Genomic DNA, 20,820 nt, shown 5'->3' on the forward strand with positions numbered 1-20,820 from the left:
CGGTGCTTCTTTGACTACGGTGCTTGAGGTGTGGCCACATGGAGAGTGATTTCATAGAAGAGCAGAAATACTACATTGAAAATAGGACACTGTCTCAATTTGGTAAAGTTAATAAATCTTAAGCGAGAGGCATGAGAAGTTGTCTTCCAAAAACACATGCTGTCTCCTCAGAGGCTGTCACCTCCAAAAGCGGATGCTCGGGAGTGCGGAGGTTCAATGACACAGCGCAAGGCCTAAAGGAGATAGTGCAACACGGTAGAAAGGGCACCGTCTCTGGAGTTGGGCAAACTGGGATCCAAATTTCAATTCTGCCTCTTATTTTTCAGAAAGCTGGTAACTTACTTCTTTGCACTTTTGTTTCCTGACACGTATAAAGATACAGCAATAACTACAGTGCAGGGCAATCGTAAAGATTAAGGATGATCTAGCACCATACCTGACACATGCTAGGTAGTTAATGTATGACGGTGATCATTCTGGTCACTTACACCTCTGGCCTCCCTCTGTGCCTGTTCTGCCTCCCTCCTGGCCTAAAAGGTTAACTTTAACTGGAGGAGAAACAGAGGCAGAGAACACAACTTGGACCAGCTTCTCCTGAGGACACCTATAAGACAGATTGCTGAAGAGAAGGGAAATGCTTGAGAAATTCCAAAGGCAGTTGTGGAATATACACCTAAAATATCAGACACTGCTGGGGATGAGCTGAGGCACACAAGAGCTAACCTCCAGGTAGAATTTGCAGGAAACCAGTCCTTGGCAGACAGACACCCCAAACACCTGGGACTCAAATTTATGGTGTTGTCATCTTCCTAAAATTATTAAGTTTGTGTAAGGGCTTTCACAACTGCTACTCAGTTTTCAACAGCTCCGTGCATTTGCCTTTTGTCCTGAATAATATTTTCAGTCTTCTCATAATGTGGAAATCTCGACTGCCTTTTCATCTTTTCCCCTGCTCTGACCTCCCTCGAAAAATGAAATATCAACCGTTCTGGTATCAGTTTCATAAAATAAAGCAGAAACCCCCAGAAAGCTTCCTAAAGTACACAAAGTTTGTGGAAATTTACATTTGTATCCATTTCAGGAAGCTCCGCTCTAAGTATATTTGAAACGTTACCTTTTGATTAAAGAAAAATACATCCTCTTTCTAAAGAATAAGTTTTTGAGTGGGCTAGGGTAACTAAGTGGTAGGACAATTCGGCCAGTTTCATTTCTGCTATAGTCTACTGAACTCCAGCTAAAGTCGAATTTCCAGCATTCATCAGGCAAAGGGACGTTCCATGAAGTAAAGCCTTTTATAGAGCTTGGGAAGATATTTGGAAGGTAGCAGGCAAAAGGAAAGAAGGAAAAAGAGAGATGAACTTTATCAAAAAGCAAGTCTTTGCTTTCTCCTCTTTCTGGGAGCATTTATGAGTAACACAACCAGGGAGGGGGGTGGCCTGGGCTCTGGATCCATCTCAGCGTTTACTCTGTGTGATCTTGGGCAAATAGCTCCCCTTTATAGACCCACATGTCTTCATCTGTAAAACAATTATCTCTAAGATGCCCTTCCAGCTGTAAAATTCTCTTTTTCTCAGATCACTTTCATCCTCATGGATTCACATGCAAGATCAAGCAAATATTTCATGACAGCTCTAGAAAGGTTCAGCACCCGGGGGCAGAATCCCCAAGTATCATCTCTTTCCAATTATACTTCACACGTGCACACACACACCCCCACATACACAATGGCTGTAACAATTAAAATCTGGGCAAGAAAAAGCTTGATCCCTAAATTCCTATTGTTAGCAAGGATTTCGTACATTTGTGTCTCTTGCACAAAGTCTGTTTCTGGGATGAAACAATTTAGCACAATCTCTAATGACCATTAAATTGAGTTTCAGGATGTGGCTCGATTGTGCAATCCTGACCAACTGGCAGATTACAGGGCAGCGTTTTTTCAAGTCTTTGGTATGCCAAGACCTAAATTTGAGGTCTTTCTCTCTGGCAAGAGCTAACAGTATCACTAACACCTAGAAAAGAATGCACACATCTGCAGGCAGTCACCACGCGGCTTCATGTGTCAGCAATCGTTACAGAAGAAACCCAGACCTGGATCCAGGGTCTTTGCATTCTTGCCAGGAAATCATTTTCAACTACTTTGTTTTAACACCTTCACCCCTGAATTCTTTGTAACCACAGCTCAACTCAGGGGCTAAAATACACCTATTCATGCTTTGTAAATCTACACGTGTTTATAATTTGCGATTGCTATGTGAAAACACACTTTTCTATTTATCTTCAAGTCAAGCAGCTGGGCCATCTTAATGGATTCTTCTCAACACCAGGCCATTAAGACACACAGGCATGGGTTCCAGGCATGAAAAGCCCTCTTGCCACGCTTCCTAGATCTCCATAGCCCCCGCTACTGAGGACTTCTTGATTACTAGATGGTCAGTGAGCTGTCAACCCCTGACAAAGTTCAAAACCAGCCTAGAAGTCTGTAGGTGCATCTGAGGGGCTCTGTCTGCTTTTTCCTGTCACCAATAAAAGAGGAAGAAAATGTCACGTGAAGAATATGCCCACATAAAGGACTGCATCTCTGCTAACCCAAGGTGGCCTCTGCCATCTTCAAATCTACTGCTTATTCAAGACCCCACCCAGTCCCTCAAGAAAAGATAAGAGAATTAATGTTTTTTTGTTTGTTTGTTTGTTTTTTAAATTTTTTTTTCAACGTTTTTTATTTATTTTGGGGACAGAGAGAGACAGAGCATGAACGGGGGAGGGGCAGAGAGAGAGGGAGACACAGAATCGGAAGCAGGCTCCAGGCTCCGAGCCATCAGCCCAGAGCCCGACGCGGGGCTCGAACTCATGGACCGCGAGATCGTGACCTGGCTGAAGTCGGACGCTTAACTGACTGCACCACCCAGGCGCCCCGAGAATTAATGTTTTTTAATCTCCAACTCTATATTGCAAATTTTCAAGCCTACCAAAAAGCTGCACGAACAGTAGTACCATGAAAACTCTATACCCTTTCTCTAGATCCAACATTTTGCCACATTTCCCTTCTTTGTTTTGTCTCTCTCTGTCCAATGTATGTATAGATAAAATTATATACTGCATACACTGACTTCTTTTTGCGGAACACTTGGAGGATTAATGTACACATTGTGACACTTCATCTCTAGATACGCCTCCTGCCATCAAGAGAATTCATTCCCCTAATTATACAACTGTCTTTGACAATATACTTGTCACATGCAGGAAGTTCAATACGGAGAGAATACTGTTATCCAATATTCAATCTACACTCAAATTGCCCCAATTGTCCCAATAACGTCTATCATAGTTGCTCCTTCTCAACCAAGGATCACATGTCCTTTGGCATTTCTCCGAAGTCACCTTTCATCTGTAACCATTTTTCCAGGCTTTGGGAGGTGTTTTCACAGTATGTCTCCTCAAATTGGATTTGTCTGATTGTACCCTCAGAGTTGGATTTGGCAGACACTCTATCGATGTGATGCTGTGACTTCTTAGTGTATCACTAGGACACCTTACATCATTTGTACCCATTATACGTATTATGGCCAATCAACTGTTTAAAGCTACAATATCTTAGCATGAATGCTAAACCATTTACATACCTTCTATTTCAAATTGTTAACAACAGTTATTCAAAATCTTACTCCCCAAAGCGTATTTCAACAGAGCTATCTTTGATCTCTCTAATATATTAAGTCATTTTTCCTAAACCAAGAAATGCTAACTGTATTCTATAATAAGACTGTATGCACCATAAACATTAAAGGCTTCACCAAGGAAGTGGGTCTTGATAAATAAATGGGATTGTGTCAAGAATCCAGGGGGAAAGCATTATATTCATAAGAAGTATCATGAGCAAAGGCATCGCGCATGAGAGTGAATAATATTTGAGGAACTATGGGTTGACTGTAATAATCCAGGCAAGAGATGAGGCCTGCTCTAGGCCTTGTCTGGTGGCCGAGGAGACTCAGACAAGCGGACAGATTGGAGAAAGTTGCCAAATTCTCTTGAGAGCTGAACCGGGCCTGTGCATGTCTATGATGCCTTTACTGACATTGGGAAATTGGTGAGTGGGAGTGGTCATTTAAGTCTAATTTGAATTAAGTCTAATTTGAATACGTTAAGTTGTGGTGCTGATAGGACATTGGGATGGAGCTGTCCCGTAAACAGAACAAGAGGTTTAGAGTTCAGGAGAAAAAAAAGTGGTGAGCAGTGATGATTTGGGTCACTGTTATGAAGAGCTGAAGTCAGGGAGACAGACAAGAACATGGGTACGGAAAGGCAGCAGACCATAGGTTTGAAGAGAGAACCTAGAAGGACATTAACAGAATGGGGGGATGGAGGGGAGAAGGGTGGCAGTTTTGTTTCTTGCCAGGACCCCCACTACCGCCCTAGTTTTTGGCAATGTTGTTTTGAAGGTAATCGGAGGAGAGAAAAAGGGTTTGACCAGACTTGTAGTTTCAGGAATCATTAATGAATGGGTAGCAATTAACTATACTTATACAAGTACTTTTTTGAACTAAGGATAACTCTGTTGTGTGTTTTTTCAATACCATCAAGCAATTCACTCAATTTTGACACTATTTGCTTGGAAAGAGTGTCAGATCCCACAGGTTAAGGGCTCAGTCGCATAAGACTTGCCCCTCTCCCAACTTCAGATGCCAATCGCAAAGCCAGGTTGTTACCTGTGCTTCTGACCAACAGGCTGTAAATCTGAGGTTCCCATGACCCCCTTCTTGGGCTTGATTAATTTGCTAGAGTGGCTCATAGAACTCAGAGAAATATGTGCACACAGTTACCAGTTTATTATAAAGATATTCTAAATGATACAAATGAACAGCCCCATGAAAAAGTACATAGGGCAAGACATGTGGGAAAGGGCCGAAAGCTTCCATGCTTTCTGGGACCACCACTCTCCCCGAATCTCCATGGGCTCACCAGCCTGTAAGCTCTCCAAACCTCTGTCCTTTTTGGGTTTTTATGGAGGCTTCATTGGCCACTGGCGATTGAACTCAATCACCAGCCCCTCTCCCTTCCCTGAAGTTTGGGGGTTGGGGCTGAAAGTTCCAGCCCTCTAATCACCTGGTTGGTTCCCCTGGGAACCAGCTCCCCCCACACCCCTTAGGGCTCTCCAAAAGTCACCTATTTACATAAATTAAGGTGTGGTTGAAGTGGGGGCCGGGAGGGCTTGTTATGAATAACAAGATACTCCTTCAAACCTCAGGAACTGGAGCTATTTCAGGAACCAATGACAAAAGACCAAACATCACTACAAAGATCCTCCCCGCTGCTGTTCTTGTTGCTTTGGAAGTTCCAAGGGTTTTAGGAGTTCTGTGCCCCAAGCGGACAAAGACCAAATATTTATTTCTTATTATAAATGACCGTATCACAATAATAAAATGGTAAAGACGATGTAAGTGATGAATAATGAAGGCAAGTGAGGAAGTATTATTTGGAAAAGGGCAAGAGAGAGAAAAAATGATGGAAAGGATAAAGTAAAAAGGACACTCAAATGAAAAAGGAAAGAGGAGAAATAAAAGTCAAGGACATAAATGGAAGCAAAGCAACCAGAGCCCCTTGTTTTCGTGACTCGAACTCCTGCCTGCTCCAAGTAGAGGCATCATGTAAAGAACAACATTTGATCTATGATAAGAAATGATATAAAGATCAATGCACATGTCCTAAACCCTTAATTTTACTAAAATGATTTATGATTCACATTTGAATTAAGGTTTCAAAACCCCTTCTCCTTAGCTTTCTGGACCCTGGGCTACCTGCTTCTGTTGACATGGATTGTACTGGGACCTCCCTTGACTTCGGGCTACACATTTTGTTCCGATAACATGAAATCCCAGAGTTCCAAGGTCAGGAGATGCCACAGGCTTGGGGCCACACAGATATTTGTCAGCATCATTAAGACTATGACCTTAACATCTGGAAGAAATGGACTTAATAAAAAGTTTTAAAATAATATATGTACACATTACTACATATATAATACAGATATATGGATTACTTATTTTATAAAATTATTCAAATCCATCCCTTCCAAATCTGTCTATCTATCCATTTATTAACTTACTTGGCTACATGATTCTGATAAACAAAATTAGAGGGGTTTTTAGTGACTAGTCACCAGCTTACTACTAACCAGTATGGGAAATAAAATGCATCCACAGAAATAGCAATTATTATGATAAAAAAAATCAACTTCGTTAACTTGCTGAAATCAGGTACCTTATTACCATGACCCTCACATGTTCTCAAACACAGTTTTTTTGCGGGGGGGAGGGGATACATCTAATTTCTTTCTTTTTTTTTTTTAATGTTCATTCATTTTTGAGAGACACAGAGAGACAGAGCATGATTGGGGGAAGATGGATACATCTAATTTCAATTAGTCATCCTGATATGGCTGAGAAATTTTTTAACAACAACCAATAAGGTCTATGTAGGAGGCTGCCTAAATTCTTGACATTTTTTTTTCTAATTGCTTTTTGCAAAAACCACATGCAGAGAAGGAGGTCACAATGGACACAGTGAGTCCTTACCAGGCCACACATATCCTCAGCTTTTTGTGCACATGTGTATGTGTGCATGTTCCTTCCAGAACTAAGGTGTGTTTGTCTTCTTGATCGTCCACCTTTCCCCCCTTTTTACATCAAAGGCAACATCAACTAGAGAATTAAGATTAGTTGCCAAGAGTTAGGAAACATATCAATGCATAAAAACCTGCCTCTAGCCACGTGTGAACATGTGAATTTTGTCTGTTTAAACGGACAGGTTCAGAAGGGCAAGAGCTTTGCTTCAACAATTCTCCAGATGACGTAAGGATCACTTTAGTGTCCATTATGTCTTTAGAAGAGTTGGTCTACAAATGTGGTATTTAAACCCAAGTAGATTTTAAGGTTGAAAACAGCAGTTTATGATGGAAGTGCTGTTCGTTAATCATGAACTTCTCTTTCCTTACCCCCACTCCCCTTCCTTCCAGGGGAATGCCGTGAAAAACTGAAATCGTTACAATCACATTCTTCCCCTGGGGTCAACCTAATTATCATACTCTCACCTCAAAACAAATTTACCTCTTTAAGAATGAAGGTCCTTATCACTCATGGGAAAAATACAAACAAAGGCTAAGATGCCATTTAAGCGGAACTGCGATCTTCCATTTTTAAGTGACCTCTCAGTTTAATGGATTCAATGCATTCTCATTCAAGTGGAATATATATTGCAGGGGAGCACTGTAATAAATGGCACTGTCATGACCCTTAGGTTAGAGCAAAGGAATATTGGAAAATAAATCTCAATTCTGGATACTCACCAATCCCGCAATGGGGGTAGGCAATCTATTGATCTTTTTAACAAGTCCTGGCTTTATAGCATTCAGCAACCTGTCACGAAAAAGGCAGAATGTCAAGTGAGACATTAAAGCAAGATGGATCACACAAATCACCTTTATCCGGGGCTATAGCCAAATTGCTGAATAGGAAAAATAGTGAATTTAAAGCATGTAGTAAATCTCAGTAATCTATGAGCCTTCATGCGTACAAGTGAAAAGCTTTGCCTACGTCAAGTTTGTCCAGAGTGGGCGAAGTTTTAGAACTTAGAAATGTTGGGAGAGAAGAAGGGATGGAGACGGGGAGCTGTATCAAGGGAAGGGACAAGGATTCGAACTGGAATGGGGGTGGGAGGGAACTGTCTAGGACTGAAGCCAACTGTTACTATAGGCAAGGCCTGTTCCCAAATTTCCTGGCCAAGGCAGGGGTCTCTCCAGGAATGCATTAAGTTCAGGGACCAACATCTGTCTTTGCAATAATTTGCCAAGACTAATTCTACCTCCAGACCCTTCTGCTCCTCGAGAGTGGCTTATTAAATGTGGGTGATCTTCACTTAAGAAAGGGAAGAATATGTTTAGCCAGAGGTTAACCGATCATGTCTTAAAGATTCTAAATAAGGCTCACCACAATTCCCTAGGTACAGAAGATATGTGAACAAAACATTTGGGGGGCGGGGGGTAAAGGTTGAAATCACGTAAAAATGGTAATATAAGCAAAGGAATGCAAAAGAAACCACTATAACTACTTGTCCTCAGGAAATAGTTCAGAGTGAAAAGAAATAAGGAAGGCAACCTGTAAAACGAAAATAGGGTTGGCACCGGGGTGATGTGGTGGAGCGTCGAATTTACAAACCAGGTTATTCAGGAAGGAATAGTTGAAGGTAAGGAGATGTAGAATGCACGCATTTATTCCCACAGTCGGGAATTAGGGGAGAGGCCATCGGGTAACTTATCTCAGGATGCAGTGCAAAGAGAAACTTAGGCCAGGGGTTTATTACAACTCCGGGTTCCGCATACTACAACCCATGGGCCGAACATGGCCCAGTGCCTGTTTTGTAAACAAAGTTGTAGGGGTGCCTGGGTTGGTTAAGCATCCGACTCTTGGTTTTGACTCAGGTCATAGTCTCACGGTTCATGAGTTCTAGTCCCACGTCGGGCTCCGCGCTGTCAGTGCAGAGCCTGCTTGAAATTCTCTCTTCCTCTCTCTCTGCCCCTCCCCTGCTCACTCTCTCTCTCTCTTAAAATAAATAAACTTAATTTTAAAAATTTTTAAATAAAAAAAAGTTTTACTGGAGCACAGCCATACCCCTTCATTTATGTACTATCTACTGCTGCTTTTGTGACAGCACAGTTGAGTTACTATGACAGAGAACATATGGCCCACAAAGCAGACAATTTTTCCTATTTGGCTCTTTACAGAATAAGTCTGCCAACTTCTGTTACAATTCATGGAATCCGAAATTATAGAAAATTCTGAAGAACCTATGCTTGATAGATCTCTACAAATCAGCAACAAAAGATTCGTTGAAACAGTATAGTGAATTAGTCTTAAACACAGCCTATGTTTGACTCTGACACACTGCGTATTAATGAACTGAGAAATATTGCCCCGGTGCTTATGACAGACAGGATAGTGGTTTGCTCCAAGGATCAGTTGCCTGTTCTTGGTAACTTTCCCTGCAATTCCAACGCACTGCCACCAACAGGCACCACTCAGAGCAGACGCGTGCCTGTTCGCCTGCCGAGAGTCAAGACGGCACTCTTTTCATGACCCCACTTAGTTTTAACCGTGAGTCTAATCTTTTTTAAAAAGCGCTTCTTTATAACTTATTTTGGAATTATTGGTTTTTCATGTCAGAAGACAATGTGTTCTCTCCTCATTTTACCGCTTAGAAAACTGAAGCCTGATGATGATGATGAATGAGTAACTTCTCCGGAGCTGATTAGAGGTATAATCAGGCCCAGCACCCAAGTTTCCTGGATCAGCATGCTCTCTTGGGCAGTGTTAATGTCCCATATCTTATGGTTTAAAATAAGCAGATAGAGGGGTGCCTGGGTGGCGCAGTCGGTTAAGCGTCCGACTTCAGCTCAGGTCACGATCTCGTGGTCCGGGAGTTCGAGCCCCGCGTCAGGCTCTGGGCTGATGGCTCAGAGCCTGGAGCCTGTTTCCGATTCTGTGTCTCCCTCTCTCTCTGCCCCTCCCCCGTTCATGCTCTGTCTCTCTCTGTCCCAAAAATAAATAAACGTTGGAAAAAAAAATTTTTTTTTAATAAAATAAAATAAAATAAAATAAGCAGATAGATATGATGTATCCAAAGCAAAGTTTTTAAATATATGAAACTCTTAAGATGTGTTACTTTTCTCACTAGTTCTTAACAGTGCCATTTTAAGCTGGATTTTAAAATGTTTTCTTGGGGCGCCTGGGTGGCTCAGTCGGTTAAGCGTCCGACTTCAGCTCAGGTCACGATCTCGCCGTCCGCGAGTTTGAGCCCCGTGTCGGGCTCTGGGCTGATGGCTCAGAGCCTGGAGCCTGTTTCCGATTCTGTGTCTCCCTCTCTCTCTGCCCCTCCCCCGTTCATGCTCTGTCTCTCTCTGTCTCAAAAATAAATAAACGTTAAAAAAAAATTAAAAAAAAAAAGTTTTCTGTGCACATTATTGATAATCCAAAAGGATATACAATAGAACATAAGTCTCACTGTGACCCCAGTCTCACAGGGCCCCAGACTATTCCCGGAAGGTAACCTTAAAGACCTTGCAAAGAAAATGTAAAAAGATATATATATATATATATATATATATATATCTTAAAAGGACGGATGTAGCAAATCATACCCACTGTCCTACACCCTGCTTTGCCACTTACCAATATTACTTGGAGGCTGAACAATGCACCTTTGAGAGTATGCCTTATCTATATACGTGGACCTGTGTCCTTTTTTAATAGCTGTTGACTGCAGACAGATATGGAGCTGACAGGGGTGAGAGCACTGGCTCCAGAGTCCAACTGGCGAATCCAAAGCCCAGCTCGGCCATTCACTAGGAGTATTACTTAGGGCCAAGTCCAATGACTGCAGTTTCCTTGACTATAACACAGAAATACAATAATACCAATTGCACTGGCATCACTGAAGCATAAATGTGACAAAATGTAAGGAGCTAGCACAGAGCCTGGTGCATAATAAACTCTCTATAAATGTTTCTCTACATTTGTGTGTAAGCATTTATTTTATACTAATTCAATTCATAGCATTTTAGATCAAGCATCTTCTCTAATGCTTTTAGATTTTTCTAATGAAATAGAAATACCATTGCTACAAGATCCCCAAGCTTTGCCACTGATTAGCCAAAGCAGAAAGAACAACAAACACCCTAACAAAGAATTTATAAATTAAAACTCTTCCTTTAAAGAGGCACCTTTGTATTAATAATTTTAATAACAATGCTCACCAACCCCTCTTTTATCCAGGTTTAGATTTTTCAAAGTCTTAAGTACTTCATTATATTTTTCCTTTGTAGAATTATAAGGCAGAAATCTTTCCTGTCACATGATGTCAAAAAAAACCAACTATGATTCTAGACCTTAATTAAAAGAGCAGCAAATAAACTATGACATCTGTCAAAATGTTTAGCCACAAATTAAAAAATAAAATGCCAAAGTATTCTTAAAAGATCAAGGCAGGTATATTTTCTAATACAAACATTGCACCTGCTCTGTACACAGTTTACAGTACACAACAATAGAAGATTACACTGAATTTACATTGCAGGAATGCCCAACACCTGCTTATCGTGTATTTTGCATTAAACCGAGGACGTTTCTTGCACGTTTCAAAATAAAGCTATGAATAAGAGTCAAGGATATTCACTTGCAATTTTATTGAAAACCACTACTGCCTTCCTATGTAAACTAAAATATAAATATTTTCAATAAATACTTATTGATGACATACTTTAAAGAGATGATGATATTTCATATTCATGAACCTTCTGAGATGTACCAGCTCCAACTATCCTATCCTATAGAGACAGGTCATGTATTCATTCCACCATTTTTTTTTAAATTTTTTTTAACATTTATTTATTTTTGAGACAGAGAGAGAGCATGAACAGGGAGGGTCAGAGAAAGAGGGAGACACACAGAATCTGAAACAGGCTCCAGGCTCTGAGCTGTCAGCACAGAGCGCGACACGGGGCTCGAACCCACAGACCATGAGATCATGACCTGAGCTGAAGTCGGACGCTCAACCGACTGAGCCACCCAGGCGCCCCCATTCCACCATTTTTATAGAAGAAAAGACTGAGCTCCAGACAGATGTGAAAACCTTCATGTCTTAGGGACAGGACAGCCTTTATGTTTTAGGCCAATCATTTTATACTGAAACTTAGTGCTTTAGAAAGTCCGGCTTCAGTATGTACCATCAAAGTACAACTCAACACACACACACACAAAGAGAAGGAGAGAGAGAATGAGAGAATGAACCTTTGACAATGAATAGGAAGGTGTAGTGACTTTGGAGTAAGTAGTCTAGGTTTTAAAAGCTAAATTGAACACTCATTAGCTATGTGCCTTTGGGAAGTCACTTGATCAGAATCTCAGTTTTCCCTTATTGGGATTCCCAAAACGGGGATTTTGAAAACCTCACTTTCCATCCAGGATTGTAGTGAGGAGCCAGTGGGACAGTGCGTGTTGCTAGCATTTGGTAAGTGGAAATTTGCATATTCACACTCATTTAGTATACTGAGCATACCTCTTTCTGCTAAGTAAGTTCAGGTCATCTTAGTTTCAATTTTTCCTTCAGCCAGCTGCCAAAGACTAAGATAAGTTTTACTTATTTTCTTTTTCTGGCCACATTTGGACAAAAATCTTACATAAATGAATCAACTCAACAAATGTGTATAGCTTGCCTAATATATGTGTGGTCAGAAATGACTAGAAACAGGAAGGCAAGTCATGATCTTGGATAATCCTCAATTATGAAAAAGTTAATGACATTAAAGGTAAGCAAAAATACATGTGTTTCTTATACAATGGAAATTAAATGCCATCTACTGAACTCACATTCTAAATCTGAAACACACTGTGACCTATTTCAAGGAAGGATATTTCATATGTTCCTTCACGTACTCAACAAATATTTATGGAGCATGCATGATGTTCTGGCCTGAAGCTCGGCACAGGGATATAAAGGAAGGCAGGAGAGACCCCAGGTTGTTTCCTCATGGGGCATGCTCACTAGTAGATTTAAAACCCACAGGAAGACCAGAACTATGCACATATGTGGTTCATTGTCACACAACCTAATGCATGGCCATCTTGAGTTTTTGGGAAGATGAATTAAAGACATGCTCTGCACAAATTCTATGGAATATAGTTCTTAAAAGATTAAAGATTAGATTCCTTAAAGAAACAATTGTTGAAACACCTAGGAATTATGCTGATGTTCTGATTAGAACACAGGCTGAATTTATTAACTCTTTGTAACACTTAATATCCAGCTGTGGCAACCCTCAATCATTGTTTAATGGTTATAAAATACAAACTGAAGAAATTTGTTCTTATCTGTGATTAAAAAGAAAAAACCTCAAATCTCTACTTCACTCTGGTTCATTCTGATTCTTCCAGCAGCCAGTATAAAAGCTCTGCAAGGGACGTAACACTGAGAATATAGCTACAAAGGATACATTACAAGACCATCCAGACATTAGGAATTATACCAAGGAGAAGTTTGTTACTGAACTATAACATAAACACTAAAGGCAAGATTTTTTTAAAAATTGCAGAATTCAGCTTACCCTACAAATCATTCAATTCATAAATTCACATCTAATAATGATCCTAGAGTTTGGGGGAGAGCAGAGAAGCTATCTAGACCTTGAGCACAGGGTTGGGAAGGTCATGCTTAATCTCATGGGAAATCACTTTATTCTTTGCAACAAGAGATTACATCACCACCTCATTAGCTTGGTTTGTACAGCTGCAACAGGCAGCTATGATCACAAAATTACCTACTTTGTGTCTCTTTTAATTTGGCTCAATAGTGTTTTTCTACGTGGTTTCCTTGATCACTTTCTGAGTTTGACCATGCATCCTGAATGAAGGTGTATGCACTTTCATTTAATCTAACATGGCAACTGTTTTTGAACCTAAGCATGAGATCAATTTAACCTTGACTATAAACCTGTTACAGATGTCATTTTTAAAGACTTCTTTTTAGAGTTGCCTCGGCAGAAGGATAAATGTTAATAAACCTTCTGAGGTTTAAAAAAAAAATGGACTAAACTGTAGGGAAAAGTGAAACTTGAACCAAACAAGAGTTTTATATGAACAAAACAGTGATGGAATGTAAATTGCCATCATTAATATCTACCAAACGTTTGAGGGGTGCTATGCATCATCCAGAATGTGTGAAATATAGGTCGATTTAAGCCACCTGCATTGAACGTACTCAAAGAAGAGATCAGGAGGGCTTTAGAAGGTTTTTGTCTTACAATTCCAAGAAGTTGGGACCAACTCTGTGAATTGTTCAGCTCAGCAATGCTGGTATTCTAACACACCTCCTGTGGCAGAGAAAACCCACCACTTGTCTCCTTTTCCTCCTGAGCACATATTTCCCACCTTGGCTACATTTTCCACCCTCTTCTGCAATTTTCTGTAGCCATATAACAGAGTTCTGGCCAATGGGGTGTAGGCAGAGTAGTAAATATCACACGTAGGCCTGCCCCGAAAACGCCTCCCAAGTACTGCTCCATTCTCCCTCTCCTCCCATTTACGGGTTAGATGTTGACACCCAGGAAGACCTGAGAAAGAAGTCAGGTGTTGAGGATGGAGTCTCTATCAGCTGGGATCCCTGAACCACTGCCGGAAGCAAAGTCATCTCCACTCTTCCCTGTCGCCAGAAGTGGGCTACACAAGAGTAAGAAGTAATTTCCATGGTTTTAAACCACTGAGATCACAGCATTACCCTACCTATCACAGACAGGTCTTTCTCCTGTAAAAAGGGGCCCTACTTTGCCAAACTATACCCAAGAAAATCCCGTCCTAAAATGCGGAATTGAACGCCTGGCACATCCTTTCCTCTGGGGCTCACTGGGAGGGCAGCTAGAAGGGGATGAACTAGCAACTGACACACTGTAAACAAGTGGACCCATTTTTTTTTTTCAACGTTTTTTTTTTTTATTTATTTATTTTTGGGACAGAGAGAGACAGAGCATGAACGGGGGAGGGGCAGAGAGAGAGGGAGACACAGAATCGGAAACAGGCTCCAGGTTCTGAGCCATCAGCCCAGAGCCCGACGCGGGGCTCAAACTCACGGACCCTGAGATCGTGACCTGGCTGAAGTCGGATGCTCAACCGACTGCGCCACCCAGGCGCCCCGACAAGTGGACCCATTTTTATTTTCCCGCATTTGCTAGAGGAAAACTCTTCTTACGTATCGCTCCGTCCTCAATACTAAAAAACTAACACTAACGAAATAATCTATAAGCGTGGAAGAGAAACTCTAGCAATTATCTGAGCATCCTGGATTCCTTTTGATTCATTATCAGTCTCTCCCACAGTCCAACCTTTTTATGGCCATTCCTGCTGTCAGGCAATTACGGGAGTTTTGGACTAGAAGAGGCTGAAAAAATCAATAAATCAATCTAGATAAGGAAACTGCCATCAGGCACACGTCTAAGGTCAGAGCTTGTAAGGGGTATTAGGAGTACAAACTCACGTTTCTAAATCTGAGAAGATGGGGGCGGCTGGGTGGCGCAGTCGGTTAAGCGTCCGACTTCAGCCAGGTCACGATCTCGCGGTCCGAGAAGACGACTTTCCTTTGATGCTTCACTTTCTGCACTTCAGGAAATAATCTCCAGCTACTAGTATCTACCATCTGAATCAAACTGCTCACCACATCCAAAATGACCCCTTCTAAATCTTGGCTTTGGCCATGCTGCTTCCCTCCCCCAGTGACTTCTGGGCTCCCAAGTGCCCACAGGACACCCTCCAAATGCCTTCACCTGGTAATCAAGCTCCCCCCACCAAACTGCCTTCCCCACCATGCCTCCCACTCAAGATCCTTCTTGATTTTATAAGGCACAAGTTTGAGATGGCATGTGTGATCAATGAACTGTGAAACCTGGCAATATATGAACAGAATTCAGTATAACCAAATAAAATGGAAACTAGAGTTACCCTGACACAGGCAATGATACGTGTGATCACAATTGTGCTATGTAGTAATTATGGATAAATGATAGTAATTAGTATTTCTTTTGCATAACTAAAACCTGGTATTGCTAGGTTTACTGTCAGGAGGGTGGAAAGAAAACAGGGAACACGCAAGTGCTGTGATTTATCTCTGAAAGCTTCTGTAGCCCGACTTGAGCAGGATACACAGCCAGCCCTTGCTCTCCACACTTCAGGAAGAAGGGCTCAAAACCAAGAGTTACAGGATTGGCACTCAAAATTCCAAGAGTAAGAGTAGCCTCCAGAGACAAAAAGACATGGGTTCAAATCCCAACTCTGCAACTCACTAGGCAAGTTATTTAAGTATTCAGTATCCTTGAGCCTCAGTTTCCTCCTCTGTAAAATGGGGACAATAATACCTATTAGTCATGGCATGAGAATGTGAAATAGTGCATGTAATACACTTGGCACCAGCCTTGCGTGTAGTGTACACTTGACAAATGGCGGTGGATATTACCATCTCCATGCAGGTTTTGACCCCAGCTCTCCCCGAAGATGGAAATCTGATATATCCATCATTGTTCACCTCTCCTCCCAAGCATCCTGCCTGTAGCTAGAGGGAGGCTGAGAGTTGGAAGAGATGAAAAAACAGAAGGGAAGGAATGAGATAATGTCAGTCCTTTTGGAGAGACTATGTCTCTGGGCGTGGTCGCCAAAGCTGGGGATAGGGAGGAAGGAAGGAAGGATGCCGACAAAGGAAAGGCAGTAAAAAGCTCCAAAGACCAATTCGGCTACATTGCAGCTGTGCCCACAGCTGCGGGTGGCCCTGCTTTCCTGCCAAGTTCTGGCTAATCCTTTAACTCTTGCTCCTGTCTCCCTACCTCTCTTGCCATCCTGAGAGTGATGGAGGAAAGCCAAGAGCTGAAGAGATGCTTTGCTATCCTAGGAAGGGGAGGTCAGCCCCTATAAGGCTAGTTAGAATTCTGAATTGATTTACTATCCATTCCACATACTGTTATCAAATGCTTACCCCACACCAGGTGCTGAGCTATGCTCAGATGCCCTCAGAAATTGGGGTCTACAATGGGACTGTCATTATTTCAGATGTGATAGGAGTTACATAACACTGTGAAGAACATTAGTTCTATAGGGAAACTTCCAGGTTCTAAATGGTGACTTGGAAGAGAGTTTTGGAAACACAGTATACATACAGGAGTTGTAAACTAAGCATGGACATAGTAAGACAAGTGTAGGAAACATCTCTGCTTCTCCTTGGGAGGCAAAGCATTTTATTCAAATATTTGTGTTTGGTGCACAGCAGAAAGTAATCAAGTGTCTCCACCATCACCAGATGTCATTTCCTAGAAAACAAACATAATCCCATCACTCCTTTATACAGAAACCATGTTGGCTGCCTATTGCTTGCCACATGCTATTGTAACTCCCCAACATGTTATTCAAGGTCTTCTGAAAACTGACCTGATACCCACCATTCATCTCCAGCCTGCCCCATCTTGAATTTGTCCTAGGCTCTGGTCACAGTTTCTTCCCTGAGCACTCAAAGCACCTTCGTGTTGCTGAGCATTTCAAGTTATTGCTATTCCTTCTGACTTGCCATTACCACAGGCCTCCCTTGACCCCTCTGTGGCCTGGCAAACTCATACTCATCCTTCAAAACCCAGCTTACATGTTACCTTTTCTTCACCCATTTCCGAGGTACAGATTATATCTTCACCTCTAGATTCCAATACTCTTTGGCTTCCTTACTTATCACACATCACAGAAATTGTCCAACGTCCCCATCAGGCAAAGGGTTAGTTCTCTCTGCAACCCCGTCTCTACTGGAAGGGCTAGCTCTTGGTAAGGCCTCAATGTTTGTTTGCTGAGTAAAGTGATATTAAAATGAGCAACAATTGCAAAGTATTGGGAAATCCAAAGCATCAGTTTTGAAACTGCAATGAACTTCAGAGCCACGAACAATTTGGCAACTTTGGTTGTTATTCTTCATCACATCCTAACCAGTTTCTCAGCACCAAGACTAGAGTTGGGTTCAAGAAATCACACCATACAAGGATCATCTGACAGGCTTCTGGTTCATTCCCACCAATTACAATTATTTTAGTAAGTTCCTGTTGGGTCTGTGGGACGGGATGAAAATGAGTGGAGTCACCCTGTTCCTCTTTAAAGGACTGTTGGGAGCTGGTTGGCCCCAAAGGAAGCAGTAAATTCTCTAGGTTCTTCTTTTTGATGTCCCACAGGACACACAATGGGAAGGGTACCGGGGAGGAAACACCATGGTCACTTCCCCTTGGGCAGGCCACATTACTGTGGGTGCAGTAGAAATACAAAATGCAGTCTTATTCAGAGGAACAGAGAATGCGTTCTGGAGGTCAGAGGCTCTGGCAGGGGAGGAATCAGACTAGAAGTAAAGCCTTTTCGTCTGTGGTAGAAAAAGACCTTTAAGGGAAGAAAAACTACAGTATTTAAGCAACAAAGTTTCCTCATTTCCCCATCCCATGGCCTTTCTATGTCTAATGTTATGATGTCTCATTTTAGTATTCATTTTGAAACTTTCTTTAAATCTTATTGGAAGTAGAATATTAGTATATTCAATCTACAGTACATGCTCTTCAATAAAGTTCTAGAATATTAACAGCACATTACAATATGATATTAGTACCTCTAGAAATGCACTAAATGACATTTGGAATGAGTCTTCTAGATAGCATTTGAGAGACCGTGAAGCAAAAATTTTAAATTCCATTGTGAGTGAGTGTACGGGTGTGCATTTTGTATGTGTGTGTTTTAACAGCTTGAGACATAACTCACCCATTGAATGTGTGGAATCTAATTTTTTTGGTACACTGACAGGATCACACAACCATCTCTGCAAACTAATTTTAACTATCCTTCCCCCGAAAGAAACCCCTTCCCCATTGGCTTTAACTCCCACCCCACCCACACACAACTCCCAGTCCTAGGCAACCACTAATCTACTGTCTGTCTCTATAGATTTGCCTTTTCCAGGCATTTCCTATAAATAGGATTATATAAGACGTGGTCTTTTGTGACTGGTTTCTTTCATTTAGCATAATGATGTTGGTTCATCCATATTATAACATGCATTGGTAGTTAATTCCTTTTTATGGCCAAATAATATTGTAATCCATTCATCAGTTGATGGGCATTTGGGTTGTTTTCAACATGTGGCTATTATGAATAATGTCACAAACAGTTGTATACAAGTTTTTGTTTGGACATATGTTTTCATTTCTCTTGGATCTGTATCTAGAAGTATTATTGCAGGGTCATCTGATAACTTAATGTGTAAACTTTTGAGGAAGTATCAAATCATTTACCAAAGTGGCAGTACCATTTTATTTTATTTTTTTTTAATATTTTTTTTAACGTTTATTTATTTTTGAGACAGAGAGAGACAGAGCATGAATGGGGGAGGGTCAGAGAGAGGGAGACACAGAATCCGAAACAGGCTCCAGGCTCTGAGCTGTCAGCACAGAGCCCGACGCGGGGCTCGAACTCATGGACCGCGAGATCATGACCTGAGCCAAAGTCGGCCGCTTAACCGACTGAGCCACCCAGGCGCCCCAATGGCAGCACCATTTTACATTACCACCAGCAGTATATGAAGGTTCCAATTCCTCCACATCCACACCACACTCATTGCCTTCCTTTTTAATTTTGCCATTCCAGTGGCTGTGAGGTGGTATCTTATAGTTTTGGTATGCATTTCTCAAAAAATTAATGATGTTGAGCATCTTTTCATGTGCTTATTGGCCATTTTTATATCCTTTTTGGAGAAGAATCTATTCAGACATCTTTGCCCATTTTTATTAGATTGTTTATTCTTTTATTATTGAGTTATGAGTTCTTTATATATTCTAGATACAAGTCCCTTCTCAGATATGCGATTTGCAAATATCATCTTACTTTCTCCCATTCTGTGAGCTGGGAAATGGTATCGTTTGCAGGACAAAAGCTTTTAATTTTGATATAGTTCAATTTATCCACTTTTTCTTTTGTCATTTGTACTTTTGATGTTATATGCAGGAAACCATTGCCTAATCCAAGGTCACAAAGATATACTCCTATGTTTTATTCTAAAAACTTTCTAGTTTCAGCCCTTACATTTAGGTCTACAATGCATTTTCAGCTAATATAGCATGTTTTTAATACACATTGGTTAGTTGTAAACATGTTAATAATTTGAAAATGTGAATTTTGGAGTAATCTTCCTTTTTCCCATTCTTCCTTCAAAATGCTTTTTACATTCCTACACAAGCAAGCATCATTCAGCATAGAAAGATAGGTGAGTCACTGTCCCTGTATCAAGAATTCATAACTAGAAAGTTAAAACATACAACCTCATGAGTAGTGCCCTGTGTAAGACAAGTTACTTGCTCTAGGCATAGCCAAAACACTTTTCAGACCAGAAACAAGAGACAGAGCACTTGAAATCACAGTTGTCTCCACCCCAGGATGTATGGTTGTTCCCACCATGGTTGCTAAGAGGAGGAAGGAAGCACTGAATGTAGGCTGCGGTGAGGGGATATCTTAGCGGAGGAAAAGACACCCAACATGTGGGTTTAGGACTTAGGGAGATGGAAATGGACAGGAAGTGAACACCCCAGGTGGCTGGAACAAAATGCAGCAAAGGCACAGAGATGGGGAAGCACAAAGAAAATCATTAATACAATAATTTTCTGTAGCCAGTGCAAAGGGATGGTGAAGATAGAATAGAAACACTGCACCCAGTGAGGGACACCGGGTTCCAGGCAAAGGAACTTGAATTATGTCCTATTTGGGGGGAAGGGTACCGGGCATGATGAGGTCGTGTCTGGGAATGTTGGCCTCATGGCAGAGTCTACAGTGGTATAAGGAAAGGCAAGCACCAGAGCTAATCGCTCAGCCATAAAGTTCTAACTTTCTATTTGTCATGTCATTCACTCTTTCTTCTTTTCCTTCATATAAAGAGGGAAGTCTATTTCTGCATAGTTAACTTTTAAAAAAAGATCATTTAAAAACCGGGTCCTTGGTGGGCTATTTAAAAGGGTCCTCTTCTGTGGGTTACCAAAGGAAACATTTGGAATGGCACGCTTGAGGCAGGAATTTTGCACACTTCATTGTGGGAAGTCAGCCCACCCAGCCTGACAGCCCAGTAGAGACAATCAAAAAATGGATTATTATGGAAATACAATTAGGGAGCTACTAAATCCTCTCAAATACAAGCAAAGCCTAATCCAGCATGTAACTCCAAAGGCAGGCAATGAGATGGGCC

At 41.3% G+C, this 20,820-nt stretch overlaps 1 protein-coding gene across 8 annotated transcripts in view; it reads right to left on the reverse strand.

Annotated features, from left to right (window-relative positions):
* LIMCH1 (LIM and calponin homology domains 1) overlaps positions 1–20,820 on the reverse strand; it is a 331,860-nt gene that overhangs the window by 173,145 nt on the left and 137,895 nt on the right. For all 8 annotated transcript variants that reach the window (XM_023253162.2, XM_023253168.2, XM_023253165.2 and 5 more), the window contains exon 3: positions 7,340–7,409. In XM_023253162.2, coding sequence (XP_023108930.2) covers positions 7,340–7,409 — 70 coding nt within the window. The remainder of the gene's footprint in view (positions 1–7,339; positions 7,410–20,820) is intronic.

Source organism: Felis catus, chromosome B1 (assembly GCF_018350175.1).
Source record: "Felis catus isolate Fca126 chromosome B1, F.catus_Fca126_mat1.0, whole genome shotgun sequence".
Classification (NCBI taxonomy): Eukaryota; Metazoa; Chordata; class Mammalia; order Carnivora; family Felidae; genus Felis; species Felis catus.